Source organism: Miniopterus natalensis, chromosome 5 (genome assembly GCF_054644295.1).
Source record: "Miniopterus natalensis isolate mMinNat1 chromosome 5, mMinNat1.hap1, whole genome shotgun sequence".
In the NCBI taxonomy this organism is placed as follows: domain Eukaryota; kingdom Metazoa; phylum Chordata; class Mammalia; order Chiroptera; family Miniopteridae; genus Miniopterus; species Miniopterus natalensis.
In genome coordinates, this window is record NC_142085.1 from 61,666,736 (window position 1) to 61,687,537 (window position 20,802).

A 20,802-nucleotide genomic window follows, 5' to 3' on the forward strand; every position below is an offset into this window, starting at 1 on the left:
CCCTCCCTTCGCGTCCGGGGAGGCTGCTGCTATGGCAACGGGGAACGTCGGGACGGTAGCGTCGGGACGTCGCGCGAGAGCCGGCGGCTCCGCGTTCGCGCGCCGCGTCGCGGGCGTTCGGTCCCTTTACGTTAGCGAGCGTCCCAGCTCCGTCCGTCCGGAGGCGGCTGGGTTTCCGTGAGCAGCGGCGGCCCGCTCCAGCAGGTGCGAACGCGTGGGTGAGGATTCCTGAGGCAGTGAGTGCGTTCCTGAGGCGCCTGAGCTAAGCTGTTGTCTTACAGTGCTCGCCTCAGAGGTTAGTTGTCCATTCAAGTCAGCTCCTTAGGGCTGCTCATGTACACAGTGGAGTCAGCGATTAACAGGCCTGCCTTCTTTAATGTGCAGATTCCTGGCTATTTCCGAGGAATTGAGATGAACGGAGTTTGACTTTTAAGAAAAGCGAAGTGTTACTGTGTTAAGTGTGATCATTTAAATAACTAGGAGCAACTGAAAGGAAAACTTCTCTCATCCTAAGACGACATAATAAAGGATAATTTCAATTTTACAGTTTATAATCTTTGGCCAACACCTACAAAGCATTTGGACACTATTTCCTCTTCACTTTTAGTCAACATAAGTAGAAAAATATTGTATTTTCCTTATTTAGGAATGACTCAGACACCCACGAGCGTGCAAATTCAGCCTTTAAGCATTTCTGGAAGAAATGTAATCTCAGAAGATTTTAATTTTTAAAATTATGCATATTATATGTTGCTTATCCTCAGGTTATAATCTTAATCTTAAAAAAAATGCCGCTTCATTGGCTTCCATGATCATTCATTGCAGGGCAGAAACAATAATGCACTGTTTGCAGGCACGGAAGCTATTAATTACCTTAATTAAAATAAGTAATATTTAAAATATTAAAATATTTACTTAAACTGTAAGAAAAGTTACTGTCTCTTTGAGTCAGCTCATACAGTTCATTAGGTAGTGATGTCACTGCTATCTGTTGTCAGTGTGAAAATACTGGTGTTAGTCCTTGGAAAAATGCAAGGAGGAAGGAAAACAGTTTGCATATTTTCGTTTAACATCTGAAATTCATATTAGAAAATTATGATGATTATAACTCATTGAAATAGAAACTCCACTACAGAGCACCCCAGATTATGATCATTTTCAAATAAGGGCTCAGAGGAGAATCCAGTAAGAAGTAAGGATGTAGGGGGAAAGGATTTAGAGAAAAGCAACAGGTATACTGAGATTTCTAGTGAGGAAAGTAGTGCAGATTTTGTCCAACTAAGAAGGAGGTGCTGATGGAAAGACACTGGCAAACACTACAGAGAAACAGCCTGTCCTTCAGAGTCAGTTTAGCTCACAAAGACTTTCCAGAGAATTCATAAACAATAATTTTCATACCCCCTAGTCAGCCTACTCAGGGACAGACTGTCCAGATGACTGCTGCCAGCTAATCAGTTACCCAATCAAAAACTGTGCAAACAAGATTCATTCTTCCCAGACTACAATTATTTTTCTCTCCTTTCCTCTTTGCTTTAATAAATCCGGCTTTTGCCTTTGTGGGGTAAAAATCAATCTGATGATTTACCCTCCATGTGAACAAATGAATAATGTGCTGCAATTGACTTTGTGACTTGGAGTTATTCTTTGACACCACTCTGCCTTGCTTGTAGGTAAATATCTTTTGTTTTTTGTTTTGTTTTTTAATATATCTTTATTGATTCCAGAGAGAGGAAAGGCGAGGGAGAGAGATAGAAACATGAATGACGAGAGAGTCACTGATCAAGCCCGCAACCCGGGCATGTGCCCTGACCGGGAATCAAACCTCGATCTCCTGGATCCCAGGTCGATGCTCAACTGCTGAGCCATGGCCGCCTGGGCTTGTTTTTATAATGGAAACAGTCAACTAGAGATGAAGCAGGAGTAGCAGTAGAGTTTAGGTTCCCAAACCTTATCATGCATCAGAATGACCTGAAGTGCTGGTTAAAACATGATTGCTAGGCTCCACTTGTGGAGTTTTTGATGCAGTAGGGTAAGAAATGGGGCTCTAGGATTTGCATTTCTAACAACATTCTGGTGATGCTGACACTGCTGGTCTGGGGACCACGGTTTGTGATCCACTGCTTTAAGGTAATGGAAAAGGAGTAGGCTGGAGCTGAAGAGTCAGAGAGAAGGGCCCGAATAAGGAAGGTCAGAGAAGCATCTTGTAGGCACTTGAATGTGCAGAAATGGAAAGGGAAACTCAGGGAGATTGAGAGTGCCCCAGGGAAATTATTAAGTCAGTACTTCAGGACATACTGTTCTGAGCAGATTAAACTTTAGTGAGCAGAGTATGACATAATTTATAAGTTTGTAAGTTAATGGAATCTCTAGAGAGATCAACTTTGGCTTGAAATTGAGAGAAAAAAAGTTAAAAAGTAACCCCAAGATTGGAATTATAAATGATATTATACAGCAGTAAGAACAACTTGCATATAAAGTCTCGCAAGTAGAGTTAGCAACTTTTATTTAAGCACAGGAGTCAAAACACTGGAGATGGACAAATGGAGTTCCAGTTTTGAATTCCCAACAATATTTTAAAATGTTGTTTATTGAGGTTATAATTGACATACACTATAATGCATAAACCTTAAGTGCACAATTTGACAAGTTTTAACAAATGAGTACTTCTGTGTTATCACCCAAATCAAGATATGGAGCTTTATTGTCACCCCTGAATATTCGCTCATGCTTCTTCCCAGTTACTGTCCCCAATCCTCAGGCAACCACTTTGGATTTCTATCACCATAGAGAAGTTTCCTAGGCTACTAAACTTCACATGTATCAATTATATAGTTTGTACTGTTTTGTCTGGTATCTGTTGGGAAAACTTGCAGGGGTGTACTGAAACCAACCTCCAAAGGACAGGGCCAAGAGACTGGAGAGACTACTCCAGAATTAAACAAGTTTAAGGGAACTTATGGACAGAAGCGGACTCTGTGGAACAGCAAGACAGTCAATTTCCTCGTGGAAAGAGGAAGGAGGTGTGATATATATAGCCAGGTAGAACCTTCTAACACAGGCTGCTTGTAGCCACATGCTACAGGCTTGTTAAGAGCTGCATAATCCAAAGCAGTAAACAATTTAATGGACCCACTTATCTATGCAAGAACATTTCTTTCAGGTGATACTGGCCCACCCTTCCTTGGGTGAACTGGTCAGCTTGCTTCCTATGATGGCGTTGGTTAAGTACCAGGAATCATAGCCAGGTGGTTGGTTATTGGTGATGATGGAGGGGGGAGGTGAGGGGTACAATACATATAATGATGATCTTCAAGTACTTACAAGAGCTCTTTTGTGCAGTCAGGCTAAATCCACTCTATAATTCTACATGGGTTATATGGAGTAAACGTGCTCAGAGCCTACTGTATTCCAGGCACTTTGTCATAGCTGGATATTATAAGGTGGTAGATTTCTGAGTTAATGTAACAAAACTAGGGGGTGGGTATTCCCTCATTAGAGGAGGAAAGGTTATCCATGATTCTCAAACCTGTCTGCACCTTAGCATCTAATTTAACTGGTTTGGGGTAGAGCCTGGGCAGGTTTGAGAAACATTAGACTAAATGACTACTTGTCTAAATGTAAATTAAATGAGAAATTAAAAGTAAATGGGAGTTAACATCAATTATATATTACATGCCAGGCATTGTGCTTGGCATCATTGCACTCTAACCTTTACTAATGATGTAATTGGAATCTTTTAGCACAGTGCCTAATACATAGTAAGCTCCCACGTTTATTATTGACATCCTCTCTACAACCTTATAATGCATTCTCTAAATACAACCTGGGAGAGTGTTAGCTTATAATATAGGTATTATCATCCCTGCATTATGAACAAGGAAACTGAGGCTCAGAGAAGGTATTTACTTTGCCTAATGTACTTGGAGGTTCTAAAACTGTGATTTAATCTCAACTTAAAGCTAGTGTGTTTTCTTTCTCTTCAGAAGACAGAAAAGACATCTGGATATTTATAAAAATTATAAATACCCAGACTAGTAAGACGATCTGGGTATTTATAAAAATTAGCAGCTTACTTAAAGTGACCCTTTCATTTTTAATAGAACCATTTCTTCCTGGCCTGTTCTCAAGGAAATTACATTAAATGCAAATCCTGAGAAAGTGAAGCCAAAAAATAGACATTGTTTTCCTGATGTGGTTTCATGGTAATTCTTCTGTGGGTCTTGAGAACCTCTGAGGTCAAAGGAAATGGATCAAGGGGGCCCTTCAGAGCTGAAACAAGGCACTTCAAATATGGAGGAAGTACTGCTCACAAGTGAAACACCTCCCATACTAATGAATGGATAAAGATTGTATCTGTTATCTCTATATAGTCTAAGCACTTCAATTATATTTTAACATGGAGAAGCTGGACCTGAGGGGATGGTCCTAATCACCTGACATCTCCTTTACCACGTAAATCCCATTTTCTTGTGCATGTGACTGGTTTGAGTATGTGATTTGCTAAAGAAAACATCCAACGAATGATACCCCCTCAATGAGATACTGAGTTCAAGAGCAAGAACAGTATTGACTATTCCAAATAATCCGTAATATAGTATCCAATACAAAATAACTGCTGCAAGGATGCAGCAATTACTACACTAATTTTCAACAAATATGCTTCTTCAAGTGGTGAGCACTGAATTTACTTGATGCAATACTAGATTCAGATTTTTCTTCTTTCACTGGCTAATTGCTAAGACTTGGAGCCCATGTAACATACACAAAATGGTATATTTAATAACTGAAATTTTCTGCGTTTCATGTACATCTGTAAGCTAGAAAGTACAGAATATTTTATTTTAGAAAAATATGAACTATAGGTCCTGAATGTTGCTAGAACTATTAACCAATGTAACCATCGGTGTCAATTAGTGTCAATTTGGCACCCAGACCTATCTTACTTATATCCAGAAAAATAGTTTTACACAGCACATTTTGCAAAGTACTGAGTCTCTCTTAGTCAAGAACAAGATGATTAAAGGCATTTCACTTTATTCTTTTACCCACTGGTTTCTAGCTTACTTTACCCACTTTGAATTTAAACTAGATAACCCTTTTCCTAAAATCACAAAAAATTTCATGGGAAGATATTTCGCTATGCTTTGAGATACTCATCAAGAAGTCTAGTAATTTAAAATTTACCAGTAGCCACATTTTTTTAAAAATGGGTAAATATGAAAAATATTTTAACCCAATATACAAAAATATCATTTCAACTGCAATCAGCATAAAAAAAGATATTTTACATTATTTTTTCCAAACCAAGTATTTGAAATCCAGTGTGCATCTTATACTTACAGCAGATCTCAATTTGAACTAGCCACAATTAAAGTGCTCGATAGCCATTGGTGGATAGTGGCTACTGTACTAGACAGTACACGTCTAAAGACCTTCAATCTCTAGTTGAATACTCATGTTAAGATGTACAAAACCAAAGTACATAAAAGTTGACCCAAAGTTAATGAATGCTCTGTTAAGATGGCAAGTGAAATGTTAAAGGTTAGAGTGTTTAGATTTTTTCCTAATTAAACAAAAAATTTGCTTTTATTTAATAAAGGCTTTACAAAAATGTTTGATGTCTATTTTACAAATGCCTTGAAAACCATTTTCTTCTTTTCATTACCTCATCAAAAGTCTTTCTGGGTACTAGGTCGTTTATTTTCTCCATTGGAGTTGTTCATTTTGCCATTTAATACTTACCTGGTGACAACTATGTGCAAAACATTAAGCTAGATGTAGTGAAGGAGGTAAACACCCTCCCCCATCTCTGCTTTCACAAAACATCCAAACTATAAAGGGACAGTGAAAAACATGTGAATAAACCTTTGTATTTTATTTTACTGTGTCACTCTGTGTCAATTATTTGTTTGCCTATCAGTCTTTTCCCAGTTCTTTAACAGTAAAGGGAATGCACTTTATCTTCTTATCTTCCTGGGGCCTGACAGAACGCCTTAATAAATGCTCATGGAATTCAATATAATGAATTGTTATTTTCTAGAACAGAGAATCCTACAAAGTACACCAAGTACATAAAAAAAAATTTCATCTTCCCTCAGGGGAATAGAAAAACTGTAAGACAGACGAGTTATTCATGACTGGCCTTGAAGGATTTGAGAGAGAAAGAAAGTTGTAAGGTTTGAATAATGAACAAGTTTTTACGGCTGAGAAAGTATGGGATAGAAGAGTATATCACTTATGATAAGAATTCTCTGAATGTGTGCTTATTAAATGCACAAAGTGCTTATGAAACTTCATTACATCTAGACTAAAAAGACCCTGAATGACCTGAGACTATTATCTACACAGACAGAAATGGAAGCTTTCAGTGAAGGTTGGGGGAATGGGGGAGCTGCAAACTGTATGGGGAAATAAGTGACAACATGAGTAAGCAGTTGCAATTGTTGACATTTTAAAGCAAACAAAAGCAACATCCCTCCTTACCTTGGCAAGGTATGGTAGTGTGCTGTATTTTATTTTACTTTTGGGATAATGCCTGTTGTATCCATTTAAGAACTTTATTAAATTCCATAATCTGTTATCTCAAATAATTTCTTCAAGCATGTTTGTTGGCAGGGTGAAAAATAAGAACTCTAACAGAGTAACATGCTTTTATTTTACCATCATGCATATAAGGAAAGATAAATATACTAAAGGTACACTTCTAATTTGACAGAGCAATCTCCCAAGTATTTAAGCTAAATTGTTACTAAATTGTTACCAAGGCAAATTATCAACCAAGATAATCAAGCCACACTTTTTTTTGCAGGTTATTTTTCCATGAAGACAACAATTTCCAGTCTTGAGAATCTGACAAGACCAAGTTATTTATATTTCTAAGAATACAGTTTTGACAGAAATAAGAACAAGTTGAAAATCATTATGAAGACTGCTTTAAGTCTCCATATCATACTGTACTAGAAAGATTGTTTTTTCTAAATGATGCCAAACAAACACAAAGAAGGCCTGTACAGCTCAATTTTCCCAGTAAGCAAAAACACAGAAAAAGAAATTAACAGGATTTTACTAAATACTAGTGAAATAAAGGACACAGTATTAATCTTCTGCATAAATTAAGTCAAATGAAAACATGACAGAAAACATCCAAAGTTGTGTTTCTTTCAGTAACTGCTCTTGCCCGGGCCAGTGTGGATCAGTGGTTAGTGTCCGTCCTTGCCACAGGTTGGATTCCTTGTCCAGGGCACATACCTGGGTTGCAGGTTCTATCCCCAGCCCCAGTTGCCCCAATAGGGGCAGGTGCCGAAGGCAACCAGTTGATGTCTCTCTCTCACATGAGTGTTTCTCTCTCTCTCCCCCCCCCATCCCACTCTCTAAAAATCAATGGAAAAAATATTTTCTCTTGGCAACATTTAACATTACAATCTCCTTCAATTTTCCCACAGAAATGCTGAAAAAAAGTGTTTCTCCTATCACCACTAACATAGAAAAAGCCTTTTCCCTGAAGACTGTCAGCCTGTCTTAATTTTAGGCCCAATTTTTACCTGGCTCATTTTTGCCTATCTTTTGTTCAGTTTCCCTTGCTTAGGGCACCCATCACAGCCTCTTTAGTTCTTCCATCCATTATGAACTAGATAACATTTTCATTCCATCCAGATCTGCCTGCCTTTAAACCCTCCAGGTGTTGGGGGGTAGAGGGTGGGGAAGAAAGCAGAGGGAAATAAGAGTTCTGGCAATCTATTTTACAGGACAACCTGTGCCTGGAAATCATGGAGAGTGAAATTAATGAAAAGATCTGCGTTTTGCAGATGTTCCTAAGCTATCTTTTTTTTTTTTGCGATAAGAGACATAGAGAGAAAGTGTACTGCTATCCCGACAATCATATTCAGGATGAAGGAAGGTACAAAGAGGTACCTAAGTTTTGTGTGAATTCACTAGTTGAGGCTGAGAAAGCCTAGACATCGACCTTACTCTTGTCATGAGGACAAGTTCTAATCTGTCCCCTCAACCACTTGCCTGACACTACAGTTCCTGGTTGATTGGGATCGAGGGAAGAGGGGGTGAGGAACTGAGGAAATGTCTTTTGGGTAGAGGAACTGAAGGCCTGGAGACTTGTGCTAATAGGAAACGGGTCCACCACCAGTTCTGGAGATTCTGGTTCACCAGAAACAAGAGGGGCTGACAATGGTCTGGAAGATGTTCATCCAGTAGGCAGCAGCTAAGAGGGTTGGGCACAGCCAGAAGCAGGCAACAGGAGGTGACCAAGGGTGCAAGGGGAGCAATGGAGTCACATAAATCACAAAGACCAAGTGGCCCACTGCTGCTCTCTCTTGATACCATTAATGCCCTACAAATGGCCACAGGCTGTAAAAGCCTGCACTGCAGAGTGGGTAGAACTGGCTCCTAGACAAAGCTGGAATTCCAGGTGGTATGAACCAGACCAGAGGCCCTGAAAACAAATAGGGTCCAAGCAGTGCAGAAAAAGGCAGTGAAATTGGGAGCAACTTTTACTTGGCTTAGCAGCAGGGTGAATCACGGCCTTGCACATTGTGACAGTAATGCAGAACAGCATGAAGGCTGTATATAAGTGGAGAAGCATGGCCATGAAGGTCTCAACCTTGCGGCTGAGAAAATTAAATGTCCACAGAAAAAAGGTTGCAGAAACGTCAGGAAGACAGAGAAGTAAAAGGCATAGCCACTTCTGCTGCCCAAGCACAAGTCCAGCAAGAAGTGTTAGGGGACCTTGTGCAGAGATAGTCCCAAGGACAAAGTTTAACCAGACTGGAACCCAAAGGGCCTGGGGATCTCCACTGGTTCCCTCAATGGGCGACGTCTGATTCTACGGACTCCTTCGCGCAACAGGTAGTATTGCAATGGATTTGGCCACAAGTCCTCTTTGATAATCTCGGCAATCTTGTCAGACTCTGGAAGGCTGTGGTCTGAAAACCAGGTAAAGAAACTGCAGACGACATCTTGGTTCCTGCGAATGAAGGACTGCGGTTCATGACCCCGACGCCATATGATTGGAGTGGAAAGAGACACCACTCGGCCAGAGGCCCTGACCTCATATTCCTTGACAATCAGCTTGTTTCTGAAGTAGGGGTTTCTTCGAAAGAAGAACTTGAACTTGCAGCCAGTTCTCGGGCGTCTGAATTCCTTCACTTCCAAATTGGTTATGTATCTTAACATTTCTGCATCTTGGCCCCTAATCATGGGGGACAACTGCGGATGGTTCCGAAAGGCAGTGACCCAGAAGCCCGGGATATTCTGAATGATGTAGTTCCTGCGCTCCAGGTAGTGTCGACGCATCCGCCCAAACTTCTGCTCCAGTTGCTGAAAGGCCCGGTCAGCCTGAGCATTCACAGTGTCCAGTTCCAGCTGGATGGCCTCCAGGGGGTTCATGCGGAGGTTCACATTCAGGAGCCGGGGCCCTGCCCCCTCATTCACCTCCTCCGCCACTCTATCTTCCTCCGCCATTTCCATTTCTTCACCTCCTGGCTTCTCCTCCACCTCCATCTCCTGCTCCACCACTCTTTCCTCCTTCACGCCTTCCTTTTCCACCACCTCCCCATCCACTGCTACTGAGAAGACAGTGTTCGCTTCCCCGGCCTTAGCCTCTGCCGCCGCCTCAGACCCCGACCTCTCCGCGCCGCGGCCGCGCAGCTCCCCAGGCGGACAGCCATTGTTCAGGCCGCCGCCCGTTGCCATGGACACAGGCTCGGCTTCCAGCGCCTCGGCGGGAGGCGGAGCCTCATCTACCCCCGCCTCAGCCGCTCCGTAGCCGCCGTCCTCACCGACTCGGTTCTGGAGAGGAAGGCCACAGCCCGCAGGGTCGCGGGGGGCTCCCTGCTCCTCTGCAAGCTCCGGCTGTGGGAGCGCGACGGCCTCCAAGCTCCCCTCCCCCGCCTCCGCCATCACCTGGGACGCCTCGGTTTCCTCACGGAGCTTCAGGCACTGGTGCGGGTCGGGGTCTCCTGGGGCGTGGTCGGGGACAGTGGGGCTGCAGGTCCGGAGGAGAAGGGCCCTCTCGACCCCGTGCAGGCCGCTCATGTCGGCGGCAGCCAGACCAACCGGAGGTGAGCGTCCGCCTTCCTCACAGAAGCCGCGAACGGTGCAAACCGACTGCTGGTCCCACCCACCCTCTGGTCTCGCGAGTGTCTCCGTGAGGGTGACGTCACGGCTGCGGAGCTCACCGTACGCGAGACTCCGCGGCTCGCGGGATTGGTTCCGCGGTTTCCTGGCGCGAGCGGTTCTGTTAGTTTTACTTGAGCCGGTTTCACCGGTGGAGCGGTAAAGTGACTTCCGGGAATGCTCGTGGGCGGGGCTGAGAGACCCCGGGCGCCGAGGGCGCCCCCGGCGACGCTTCTGGAAACTGCCTCGGGCCTGGAAGCCGGGGGGATCGCAGGGCCCCGCGCTACCCTCGTACTTTGTATAGAAACATGTTTCTAGGCGTCCCAGTAATTTGTTTTTTAGGCAGGAAGGTAAATCTATTCCGTTACTCCATAGTGTCCGGAATCAAAAATCTTCCCTGTATTTTTTTGACTAAGATAAATCGCAAGTTGTTTCCCTTTTCTCAAGCAGAAGTGACATGAAAATATCAGTTCCAGCCTGTACCGTCGCCGGGCGCCCACGCTCCTCAGCGGGTTTTTACCATTAAAGTGATGCATGTTATTCCTTGCTCATCCTAAATTTATCATCTGCATCGAAGAAGAACTTGTGCTATATAAAGTCTGCACGAATTAAGACAGGATCAGTTTGCTACATCTTGCTCAATGGCCCCTCACTGGGGTGTAGAAAATAGGAAAGCTCTTTCCAGCCCCATAAATTATTAATCCGTTCATTAGTTTCGTTCTGCAAGGAGATAGGAAAGTGTGGCTGTCATGAAGTGTGTATTCATGACAGTCCGCCCATACCGTTCATTTAAGAGTTATGTCAGTGTCTCTGGTGGTTTTATTTTTAGATTGTTGACTTGTGAGGAAAACATGTTGGAGAGTTACAGGGCCTCAGAGAAATACCAGGTGAGGAGCCACGTGCCACCATTTTTATGAAGAAAAGCCAGTTAAAATGGATAACCAAAATAGCCTTGAAGTAGAAAACAAATTTGCAGAATGCTGACATGCAGTTGGTTGACTTGAAGTGTAAAAGAGGCAAACTTTTTTTTTCTATTTGCTTTGTCTTAGGTGGTAGGCTGAATATGGTCCCAGAGACGTCCCGCTCCTAATCTTCAGAACCCATGAATGTGTCTCCTACGTGGTAAAGAGACTTATAGATATGATGAGCTTAAGGATCTGGAGATGGACGGCTCTCCTGGATTGTCTGGGTGGACCCTATGTAATCATATGGGCCCGTATAGAAAGGAGGCAAGAGTGTCAGTCTGAGAAGATGATGACCAAAGCAGAGGCGAGAAAGAGGGAGAAAAGTGAAAGATTTGAAAATACTGTGCTGCTGGCTTCGAAGATGGAGGAAGGAGCCAGGATCCAAGGGGAAACTGCAGCCTCTAGAAGCTGGAAAGGTAAGGGAACAGATTCTCCCAAAGAGCCTGCAAAGGAAGGTAACCTTGCCAACTCCTTGATTTTATGATGCCTAATCTCCAGCACTGTAGGATAATTAATTTGTGTCGGTTGAAGTTATTAAGTTCGTGGTAATTTGTTACAGAAGTAATATGAACTGAGTGCTCCTCGAGTTGAGATTTTGTGCTGCATCTATGTGTGCCTCAAGTTTTTCCTAGTAGCAACCCCTTCAGCCTTGTCCTTTGCTTCCTCTGAGGTCCTGCCCAACAACTTGATTTATTATATTTTGAGTTTCTTTTTATTTATTGAGACCAGAAATCAACTTATACAGTGCACAAGAAGACAAAATTAAAGCCAAAACCTACACAAAAGGTATTTGAAGAGACCAAAAATCTGCAGGAGGATGGGGTTATGTTTTTGTTTACCACTGTTTATCTAGTGCCTAGCACACTGCCTTGCATAATGTTGCACAGATTATTAGAATGTTAAGTACACAAATGAATAGAATACAGTTTCTCCTGCCTTTCATCTTGGTGCTTGCAGAAGTAAGGGACATGCTGATTTTTCCCTGCTTTCCTCCCTATCTGCCACCAGGAAACCAGACTGCTCACTGTTTGCAGGAAGAAAGTCCTAGTCAAAATGAATTTGTACATATGCATCAAAGACTATGAAAGCATTAAAAAAAATTGTCTTACAAATAATTTACATTTGTGTGGTCACACTGTATGACAAACAAACTCTAAAGGACTGACATATTTAGGTGAGTTTTCATAGCAAAGCCTCAAACTACCAACACTGTATTTCCAGTTTTTCTCTGCTTTCTGAACAAGCCAAGGTAATGATTCCAGGCCTTACGTCATTTCTCTCTGCAAGAAATGTATATAGATCCTGTGATCCATAACTGAAATTACTTTTGTATAGATAAGAATGAATAATGGAATTTTTCACAAGGCCCACTTCTTTCTAATTGCCATGAAATTATTCTCAGTCTTGGAACTGGAATAATTTAATTTGGCCTGAAGTGGAAACTTTTATTACTCTAATATACCTTCTATTTTTAAGCAGACGATAGTGCCAGGCTTTCACCACTCCTAAGATATGTGTCTTTACTTGTTAAAGTCACCATTATGTTGTCCACATAATGTTATCCTGTTATTTTCTCTGTTTCTGCTTACTGGGAAAATTAGGACTCTAACTGATAATGTTAGGAAAGACTCCAATGGCAGATGGTACATGTAAATATAATCAGGACTCTGGTGAGTATAATTTCCCCAGATAGTATTGAGACACTTTGGAAGAATCCTTACTTCTCTTATTGGAAAAGCTGTGGTATGGAATATTTGATTGACTATATACAGGAAATGAGAAAAACTTATTTTTTCTAATTTTATTTATCTGAAAAACACAGTAGAGAAGTGATTGTGATTATAACTTCATTACAGATGATGGCAAGCTTAGGTTATGATCACTTTTAAAAAAGAGAAGGGCCAGTGAGAGAAGCAAGGATTTAGAGGGGAAAACAGATATGTATATTCTAGGCCATTTCTTTGTTCAAAGAAAGACCTTTTTGCTTGGAAGAAGGAACTGTATAGGATTTTAACCTGCATCAAGTCTCATGTGCTAAGGGAGTTATTTTACCCACACAAGGGGGAAAACGTGATCATTATTTGCCACAAAAAAATGGTATTTATAGTAATAGGGCTGTTACTTGTGGAAGTTTTTCCTTTACATGACATAGGTTATCCTGATATCTGAAACAATCTCTCTTTAGGCAGGTATCATTCCCTAAGACCCCACCACAAACCTATTTTACTTTAGAATGTGCTTGGCGTTTTACATGCATTAAATTGAAAATTTGTAAAGGATGAAACAGTAATGCCAAGAGGTTAACTAACTTAACCAGGTCATACATATAATACCTGCTGCATCCCCTCTCCCTTCTCCTGGGCACAACTTTCCTTAACCACCCTACGACTCACTAATCTTCCTCTGGATTCCTACAACTCATTTATGAGCCATGCCATGCAATTTAGCATTTAAGTGTGCTCTTCCTCTTAAGGATTCTGTATTTTCATACCTCTCAGTCTCACCATTCCAGCATCCCAGCATCTTCCCATGGGATAGGAGCACAGTCCTGCTTCTTTTGTACTTACTCAGCATAGCCTGGAGCTGAGATTTTGGTAGATCCTTAATGATATTTGTTGATTTGAATAAAATAAAACCTTAAATGGTCTTACAAAAACTAATGGTATGTCTATACTGGCATTGTATTTTATTTGATGGGGGAATATATTTTGGCTACACTTCATCTATTACCTTTTTGTGCTTTGGACTGTAGGATATATTTGTATAATGCAGAGCATTTTTGTGGCAATTGGCAATAAAACTCATTACCCAGAAGATACTCTAATCTTTTCTAATACATGTCTGTGATGAAACACTCACAAATCCTTTATTGTCTATTATGTCAAGAAATTGTAAGTTCATCAGGAGTAATTTCTCAAGTAGTAAAGAGCTTAGCAGAAGTTCAGACATTTTTGTTTTGCAGAAATATCTGTTTTATGGTTATAGTTAATGATAGCTTTCATGTATTTCATGCTTCGATGTACCAGCCATTATTGTAAATGCCATCCCATGTATTGTACCACTGAGTCCTCATGAGAACCCTGCCATTGTAATCTTTATTTTACTCACTAGGGAACTGAGGCAGAGAGACCTAGTCATTTATTCAAAATGACATACAAAATAGTAGGCCCATGATTTGAGTCCAGGTAATTTGACTTAAGAGCTCGTGCTCTTTATACAAAATGTGAAGTCATTTTCTTAAAACAAGAGCATAAAACTCTCCTCACTTAATGTTAAATTGTTACACAAATTTTGCCTCCTCCTCCCCCTGTCCACACACACATTAACACTTGTTAGAAAAGTGCTCCCAAGTATTTGTTTTCTGTTTACAGGAAAAGTATTTATTCATGATTCCTAAATTCAGCATTTTCTAAACCCTGTTAGATCAAATGTCATGTTCTAAAACAGATATTTTCTAAAATAGTCTTTACTTTCTTGAAATGAAACTCATAGATAATATAACCTGCCTATGCACATAAATAGAAACACATCAATATAATGATCCTGATACAAAAGGAATAAAAGTAGTTTTTAATAGTGTCTATTTTAATATGTAAAGGTATTAATATGCCTACACTATAAATGACAGAGTAGTTAGAAAGTTATAACTGTTGGTATAGTCACCATGGATGGAGACTGGGGATCAGACCTACAACCTAGATATGTGCCCTGACAGGAATCAACCCTCAACCTTTTGGTGTATGGAAGGGCACTCCCAACCACCTGAGCCAGCAGGCCAGGAGCATTGTTACAAACTATTGTGTAGTAGTTTCTGTGTGTGTTTTTTAAGAATTTTTAAAATTGTTTTTGTTTTTAGAGAGAGGGGAAGGGAGAGAGAGAGAAAGAAGGAGAGACACAGAGAGAGAAAGAAACACTAATGTAAGAGTAAAACATCAGTCAGGCTGCCTCCTGCACGCCCCCTACTGGGGATCCAGCCCACAGCCTGGGCATGTGCCCTGAGCAGGAATCAAACTGGCAACCTTTGATGCACAAGACGACATCCAACCAACCGAGCTACACTGGTCAGGGCCATTGTGTGTTGTGTCATAGTTTAATTGGCAATGTTTTTCTTTTTTTTTTCCTTTCTTAGTGATATTTAAATAATACTGTATTTTACAACTGATATAATTAGATGAAATGCCATAATTTATTCCTGGAAAATTCATTGAATAGTAAAACAGTGCAAACATTTTGTTTTTATATGTAAAATTGTGTTAAATTTCAAGCTCAGATTTGTAAGTACAAGTGGATTTCCCCCCTTGGAAGTGGGGCAATTTTTTGTTGATGTGGAATTCATGCATGATATCTAGCATTCCTGACCCCACCTGATGAAAGCCAAGAAAACCCTCATTCTTTGTAATAACCAAAATGCATTTCTACTAATTTCCAAGAGAACTGCTAGGGAAGTTGCAGCTCCTGCTGGGAATCTCTCTTAAGTACTTGGGGGTATGGTATTCCCATTGGTTTCACTAGATGGAGCAATTGGTCTTTAAGAAAGTGCTATGTCTAGTCTAAGATGGAAGAATTTTGGAATGATCTTTTACTATAAATGAAATACTCTTATAATTTAAATTGAATCATAGTCTTTTATCTCCACTAAGCTGTAATTGTTACAAAGTAGTCTCCTCGAACAGGTTTAGGTTTGTTATGATGGCTTCCAGTAATCAAATCGGGCCAAAGTATTTCAAATGACCCTGCATACTTGACAAGGCCTCACCTGTAAAGACTGGAGTCATGGACCTGGTTTCAAGTTGGAGCTCTGCTACTTATTACCTGTTTGACCTGAGCAGTTCACATCATCCCTTGGAGCCATAATTTTCTCATAGTAAAATAGAGATTATAATTACTTTACAGGCTATTAAGAAGATGAAGTAAAATTTGTGAAGTGTTCAGCACTATAAGCTTTCCGTGAATAGAAGCTGGTAGTTGTTGTTTTTGTATTTTATGCTTAAATTTATATACATTAAAATTAAACTGTTGTACAAGGTATAATCGGCCACTAAATTCCATTATAAAACAGTTAAATGTTTAGGAGTTCGAAGAAGAGAGACATCCATGTGGATTAGTGATCAGTGAAAATTTCATGGAGGAAATGAGACTTGACTTTGTATCCTACTATGGGTAAGAGTTGAATAGCTTGAGAAAGGGGTGGAGTATAAAGACATAGTAATCATACTTTTCCACTGCTCCAGCTATTTTAACATGCATTCTAGACCTGCACTGTCCAATGTAGGAGCCACTAGCTACATGTGGCAATTTAAATTTAAATTAATTAAAATAAATGAAATTTTCAGTTCATCTGCCACACTAACTGCATTTCAAGTGCTTAGTAGCAACATCTGGCTAGTGGCTAATGTACTGGACAGCTTACAACATTTCATCATGGCAGAAAGTTCTATTGGACAATGCTGTTCTAGACATACAGTTTCTTCAGGTGGTGGAAAAAAGGGGACTTGCCAGAACTAAAATGCTGTACCACAGAGATAGCAGGCCATTATTTTATAAAGGTACTAAGGAAAAAATTATTTATAAAAACTTATGTTTTCAGCTAGCATTTTTTTTTTAGCAAAAATTATGTGTGTTTATAATTGGTAGTAAGTATACTTGAACTACTTATCTACTGGTTCACATAATATCAAAAAGATAATTCAGATGTTATATTTCTTTATTATAAAACTTATAGATTTAAAATAATTTGCAAATGTGTCTGAGCCATTACCTTTCAAGGAGAGGAAGCTAAAAGAGTCAAATACAGGATGTTGAAAAATGTGTATAATTTCATTAGTTATTAAAATAATAAAATGTATGCTTGGTGGGACAAACCCTTAATGTATTTTTAGTAAGGCAAAATAATTTAAAATAAAATAAAAGTAATGTATGTAAAACAATTAATGAAAATAATTACATAGATTTTTAAAAGTCGCTATGAATCATAGTTATTTGTTTGGTACAGTACAAAAAATGACAGTCAAGCTATTTAATAAACATGACTTTTATATTTGAAAGCATGTCAAAATCCTGAGGTTAACAATTTCATACAAGAAAAAATGTGCCTTTGCACTTTGTAGATAGTATGATGTTAGGTGAGCAGCTAAATTTTTTAACAGTGTTACGAATTTGTGTTGTCACTGTTCATTAAAACTCCAGAGATAGTATATAATCTTTAAAAAAATCAGTAAATTTGTATGTGTGTGCATACAGCCCCAAGGTCAAAGAACCTTTTTAGAACAACCAGACTTTCATGATAAAAAATTAAAAAATAAGCAAACTCTCTTGTTTTAAATCAACTTTCATCAAAGTCATTTGCTAATTTTCACATAAAATTTAATTCAATATGAAAAGTTCAGATGGTATCTAACTTGATACTTTGGTTGTCATAACACTTCATCCACTAGCTGAGAACTATCCCTTGTGACTTCTTTGGCTCTAAGACTGTATTACAACTTTCTTTGGTTTGTAAGCAAGCCATTCTATGCATATCTGTTTGAAAAGTTGATTTGGAAAGAGACCACCCTTCATTCATTTGATCATTAATAGAAATTATCTCATCCCCTCTATAACATAGGTAGAATTCACCTTCCTCTAAAGATAGGAAATCTCAGATAGGCCAAATGACTTGACTAAAGTTATATAGCTAGTAAGTAATGGAATGTGGATATGAACTCAGTTTGCCTGACTTCAAAGCTCTCTCTACTGTTCCCTGTTGCTTTTCTGATTTCTTAAAATATTTTACAGTAATGGGGGAGCTCAAGGACTGCTGCCTCTTTTCCGATAACTTCTTTTTCCAGGGTTTGTATCTTCAGTGCCTGGCACACAGAAGATGCTTGTGCACTGTTGTCTGCATTGATTGAATGATTCCACACTGAATGCTAGCTTAAACAGCTGTGGGAGCATTAATATATTAATTTAAACAGAGTATATGGTTTATATGTGACAAGTGCCCTCAGTGGAAGCATTTATTAAATGTGGGGAAGATTTAAGAAATAATACCTCCTGCTACTGCTGTTATTTCTAATTTAACAGCTTTTCTATCTTCTCAAACATGGGCTTCAGAGCTTTTATTTGCTGATGAATAAACTCAAGGATAGAAGAGCTCTGACATAAATAGTTTTTGCTGTTCTATATTGAGAAAGAGGTCTTGAAAACAAAGGTTTGTTTTCAAACATGAAGTCCAATTTGGAAATAATTATAACTCGCTCTGAGAAGATAGAGGCAATCTTCATCCTGCACACTTGACATATCATCTACCCAATATGAAGATGGAATTAAGGTTGCTAGTCATCTGACCTTGAGATAGGGAGATCTTTGTGGATTATCTGGGTGGGCCCACTGTAAATATAAGGGACTTTTTAAAGTGGAAGAGGGAGGCAGAAGAGGTGAGAGTGATGTAATGTGGAAAGAGCTCTACCAGCATTGCTTGCTTTGAAGATGGAGGAAGAAACCACTAGTCAGGAAATGTGGGCACCCTCTAGAAGCTGGAAAGGGCAAGGAAATGGACTTTCCCCTGGAGGCTCCAGAAAGGAGTGCAGCCCTGCTGATTTTTTTAGTTTAGCCCAGTGAAATACATTTTGGACTTCTGATCTCCAGAACTCTAAGATATTAAATTTGTGTTGTTTGTGGTCATTTGTTACAGCTGCTATAGAAAGCTAAATGTAAAGTATTTTACACATTTTCTGATATTTAGTGTTCATGAAATATTGTTAGCTGACTTGGTTCCAGTATCAAAACTCACAGGAAGCATTTAACTTTTTCTGCATTTTGAGAGGTGGGCCGGGGGAAGAGGAGCCATCCCCTTCGACTCTATTAACTCCCTTCTCAACCATTTAAGGTTGCTAAAGTTGCTAGTACTTTTTGGATATCTCAACCTATATGTATTATTCTTTTTTTGTTTTTGATGCACCCAAAGACATGGTAAACTAGAAATGTAGGTAAACTCTCTCATCCTGAAAGGCTGCTTGAATTAAAAAATATTATTCCTTGATTTTGAGTTTCATAGAATTTGAGCTTATAAATCTTACAACTTAGTATGACTAAATATATTTGGCTATTTGGGGCCAAAATTTTTAAGAGTATAAGCCAAGTTAGGTCAGTTTTGTAGAGTCTGACCTTCAGAACATCCCCATTCTTGAATTCGTGGCTTTAGTGACCAACAGAGTGAGGAAGAAAAAGGCAAAAGAAATTTGTGCCACATTTGTGGGTAGTGGAGAGGTCAGTGGAGGTAAACACGGAGTTCTGAGTATAGCTACAAATATATATTAACTCAAGTTCTGGTGGATTTTTTTATATTTAACCAGTTGGGCCATCAAGGATTTTTAGGAAGAAGAAACAAACAAAGATTCTAAACTGATTTAATCTTCTGGGATTTGGTCAATTTTACTTGGCGGCTTTTCTCCAGTGTTAAGTGTTTCAGTTAATACAGAAGCCTTAGCATTGTGGTTAAGGTACTTTAGGATGTGGGTGGGTTGCTTCCTTTTTCCTAAATGAGTCATAAGACATTCTAAGCAGAGAGGACATAATCCAAAAATATATAGATCTAGTTATTGATTAGGTATAGAGACAGTTATAGACATAGAGACAGGGATAGCAATAGAGATAGAGACAGAGATGGAGATGAAGGAGGTTTCTCCTAGTCAACTTGTACCAAATAGGATCTCCAAAGCTTGAACAAAACTCACCTAAGAGTTCCAAGATAATATTTCAGAGCGCACCTTTAACACTAGTAGTATTGAAATGGATAATTCTACAATATACTGTGAATTGAAGTTGAGAAAGTAAAATTAGTATGTTCTAAAATAACATTACTTAACATACTTTGCTGTTTTCTGAGACTGCTAGCGTTTTGGTGATGGGCAAGGGTAATGTGGAATATTAGATGGAAATATAATTGTGGAATTTTAATAAATTGCCAGTCTGTTAATAGTTTGCTTTTGTTCAAATCATTTTTTAAATTTGGCAGTTATTCATAAATCTTAGTCCAGAAAAAAGTGTACATTTTTATTAGAAAGATGCATATTAAGAGAGTAAAGAGAAGGCAGACCTTTACATTTTCCAGAAAGAGACTTTATTGAGTACTGAACTACTAAATTTGTACTTTAAGAGTTTGCTGTAGTCCTTTGAGATCCAGAGTCACAATTAGAGGAACAATTGGAAATAATAGAATTGTGTTTGAATAGTAAGTTTCAAGTTTTACATTTTAGGTGGCTCTTGCTATTTTTGGAATACTAAATAGTTCTTGAGAAAGTAAAATTAGTATGGTCTTAGTAGTACTCATTTCCTTTCATATTGGAATATTATTTTCATACAAACATAAAAACGAAAGAAAAAGCCCAACTTCAAATATACAACTTCCTTTAACTTCTGAATATATAATTTTATCACATTTTGGTAAACTTTTACAGTAGTGAAGAGCTGGGAATTTTTAGAATTTACAGGGATCATGTTTAGCAATGGCTTAATATGTTTCAAGACATATCTGTATCTTATCTTTCCCCTCCTGCCAAAGACCTACTTTGCATAATTGTTTTTCTGATTATCCTACCTCAGGCTATTACGTCTAATGAAGAGAGTTTTGGCTTTCTACTAACTTAATATTGCTAGTGTCAAAGAACTATTGTCCTTCCCCCATTCCTCCTACCCTTTGAATCTAAGTCCAAAATAAATGAATGGCAAC

The 20,802-nt window shown here is 39.4% G+C and overlaps 2 protein-coding genes across 3 annotated transcripts in view; one reads left to right on the forward strand and one right to left on the reverse strand.

The window, feature by feature from the left end:
- Positions 1-6,636: 6,636 nt before the first annotated feature.
- On the reverse strand, positions 6,637-10,120 carry TSPYL1 (TSPY like 1). Its single transcript, XM_087817575.1, has one exon. The coding sequence runs from the start codon at positions 10,045-10,047 to the stop codon at positions 8,770-8,772; it is 1,278 nt and encodes a 425-aa protein (XP_087673701.1). The 5' UTR covers positions 10,048-10,120; the 3' UTR covers positions 6,637-8,769.
- A 91-nt stretch (positions 10,121-10,211) lies between these two features.
- DSE (dermatan sulfate epimerase) overlaps positions 10,212-20,802 on the forward strand; it is a 90,495-nt gene continuing 79,904 nt past the window's right edge. Inside the window, exons 1-3 of one of the 2 annotated variants that reach the window (XM_087817570.1) lie at positions 10,212-10,287; positions 10,958-11,015; positions 11,178-11,509. In XM_087817570.1, the coding sequence (XP_087673696.1) occupies positions 11,269-11,509 (241 nt within the window). In that variant the 5' untranslated portion in view covers positions 10,212-10,287; positions 10,958-11,015; positions 11,178-11,268. The remainder of the gene's footprint in view (positions 10,288-10,957; positions 11,016-11,177; positions 11,510-20,802) is intronic. The other variant, XM_087817571.1, reaches the window with a different exon arrangement.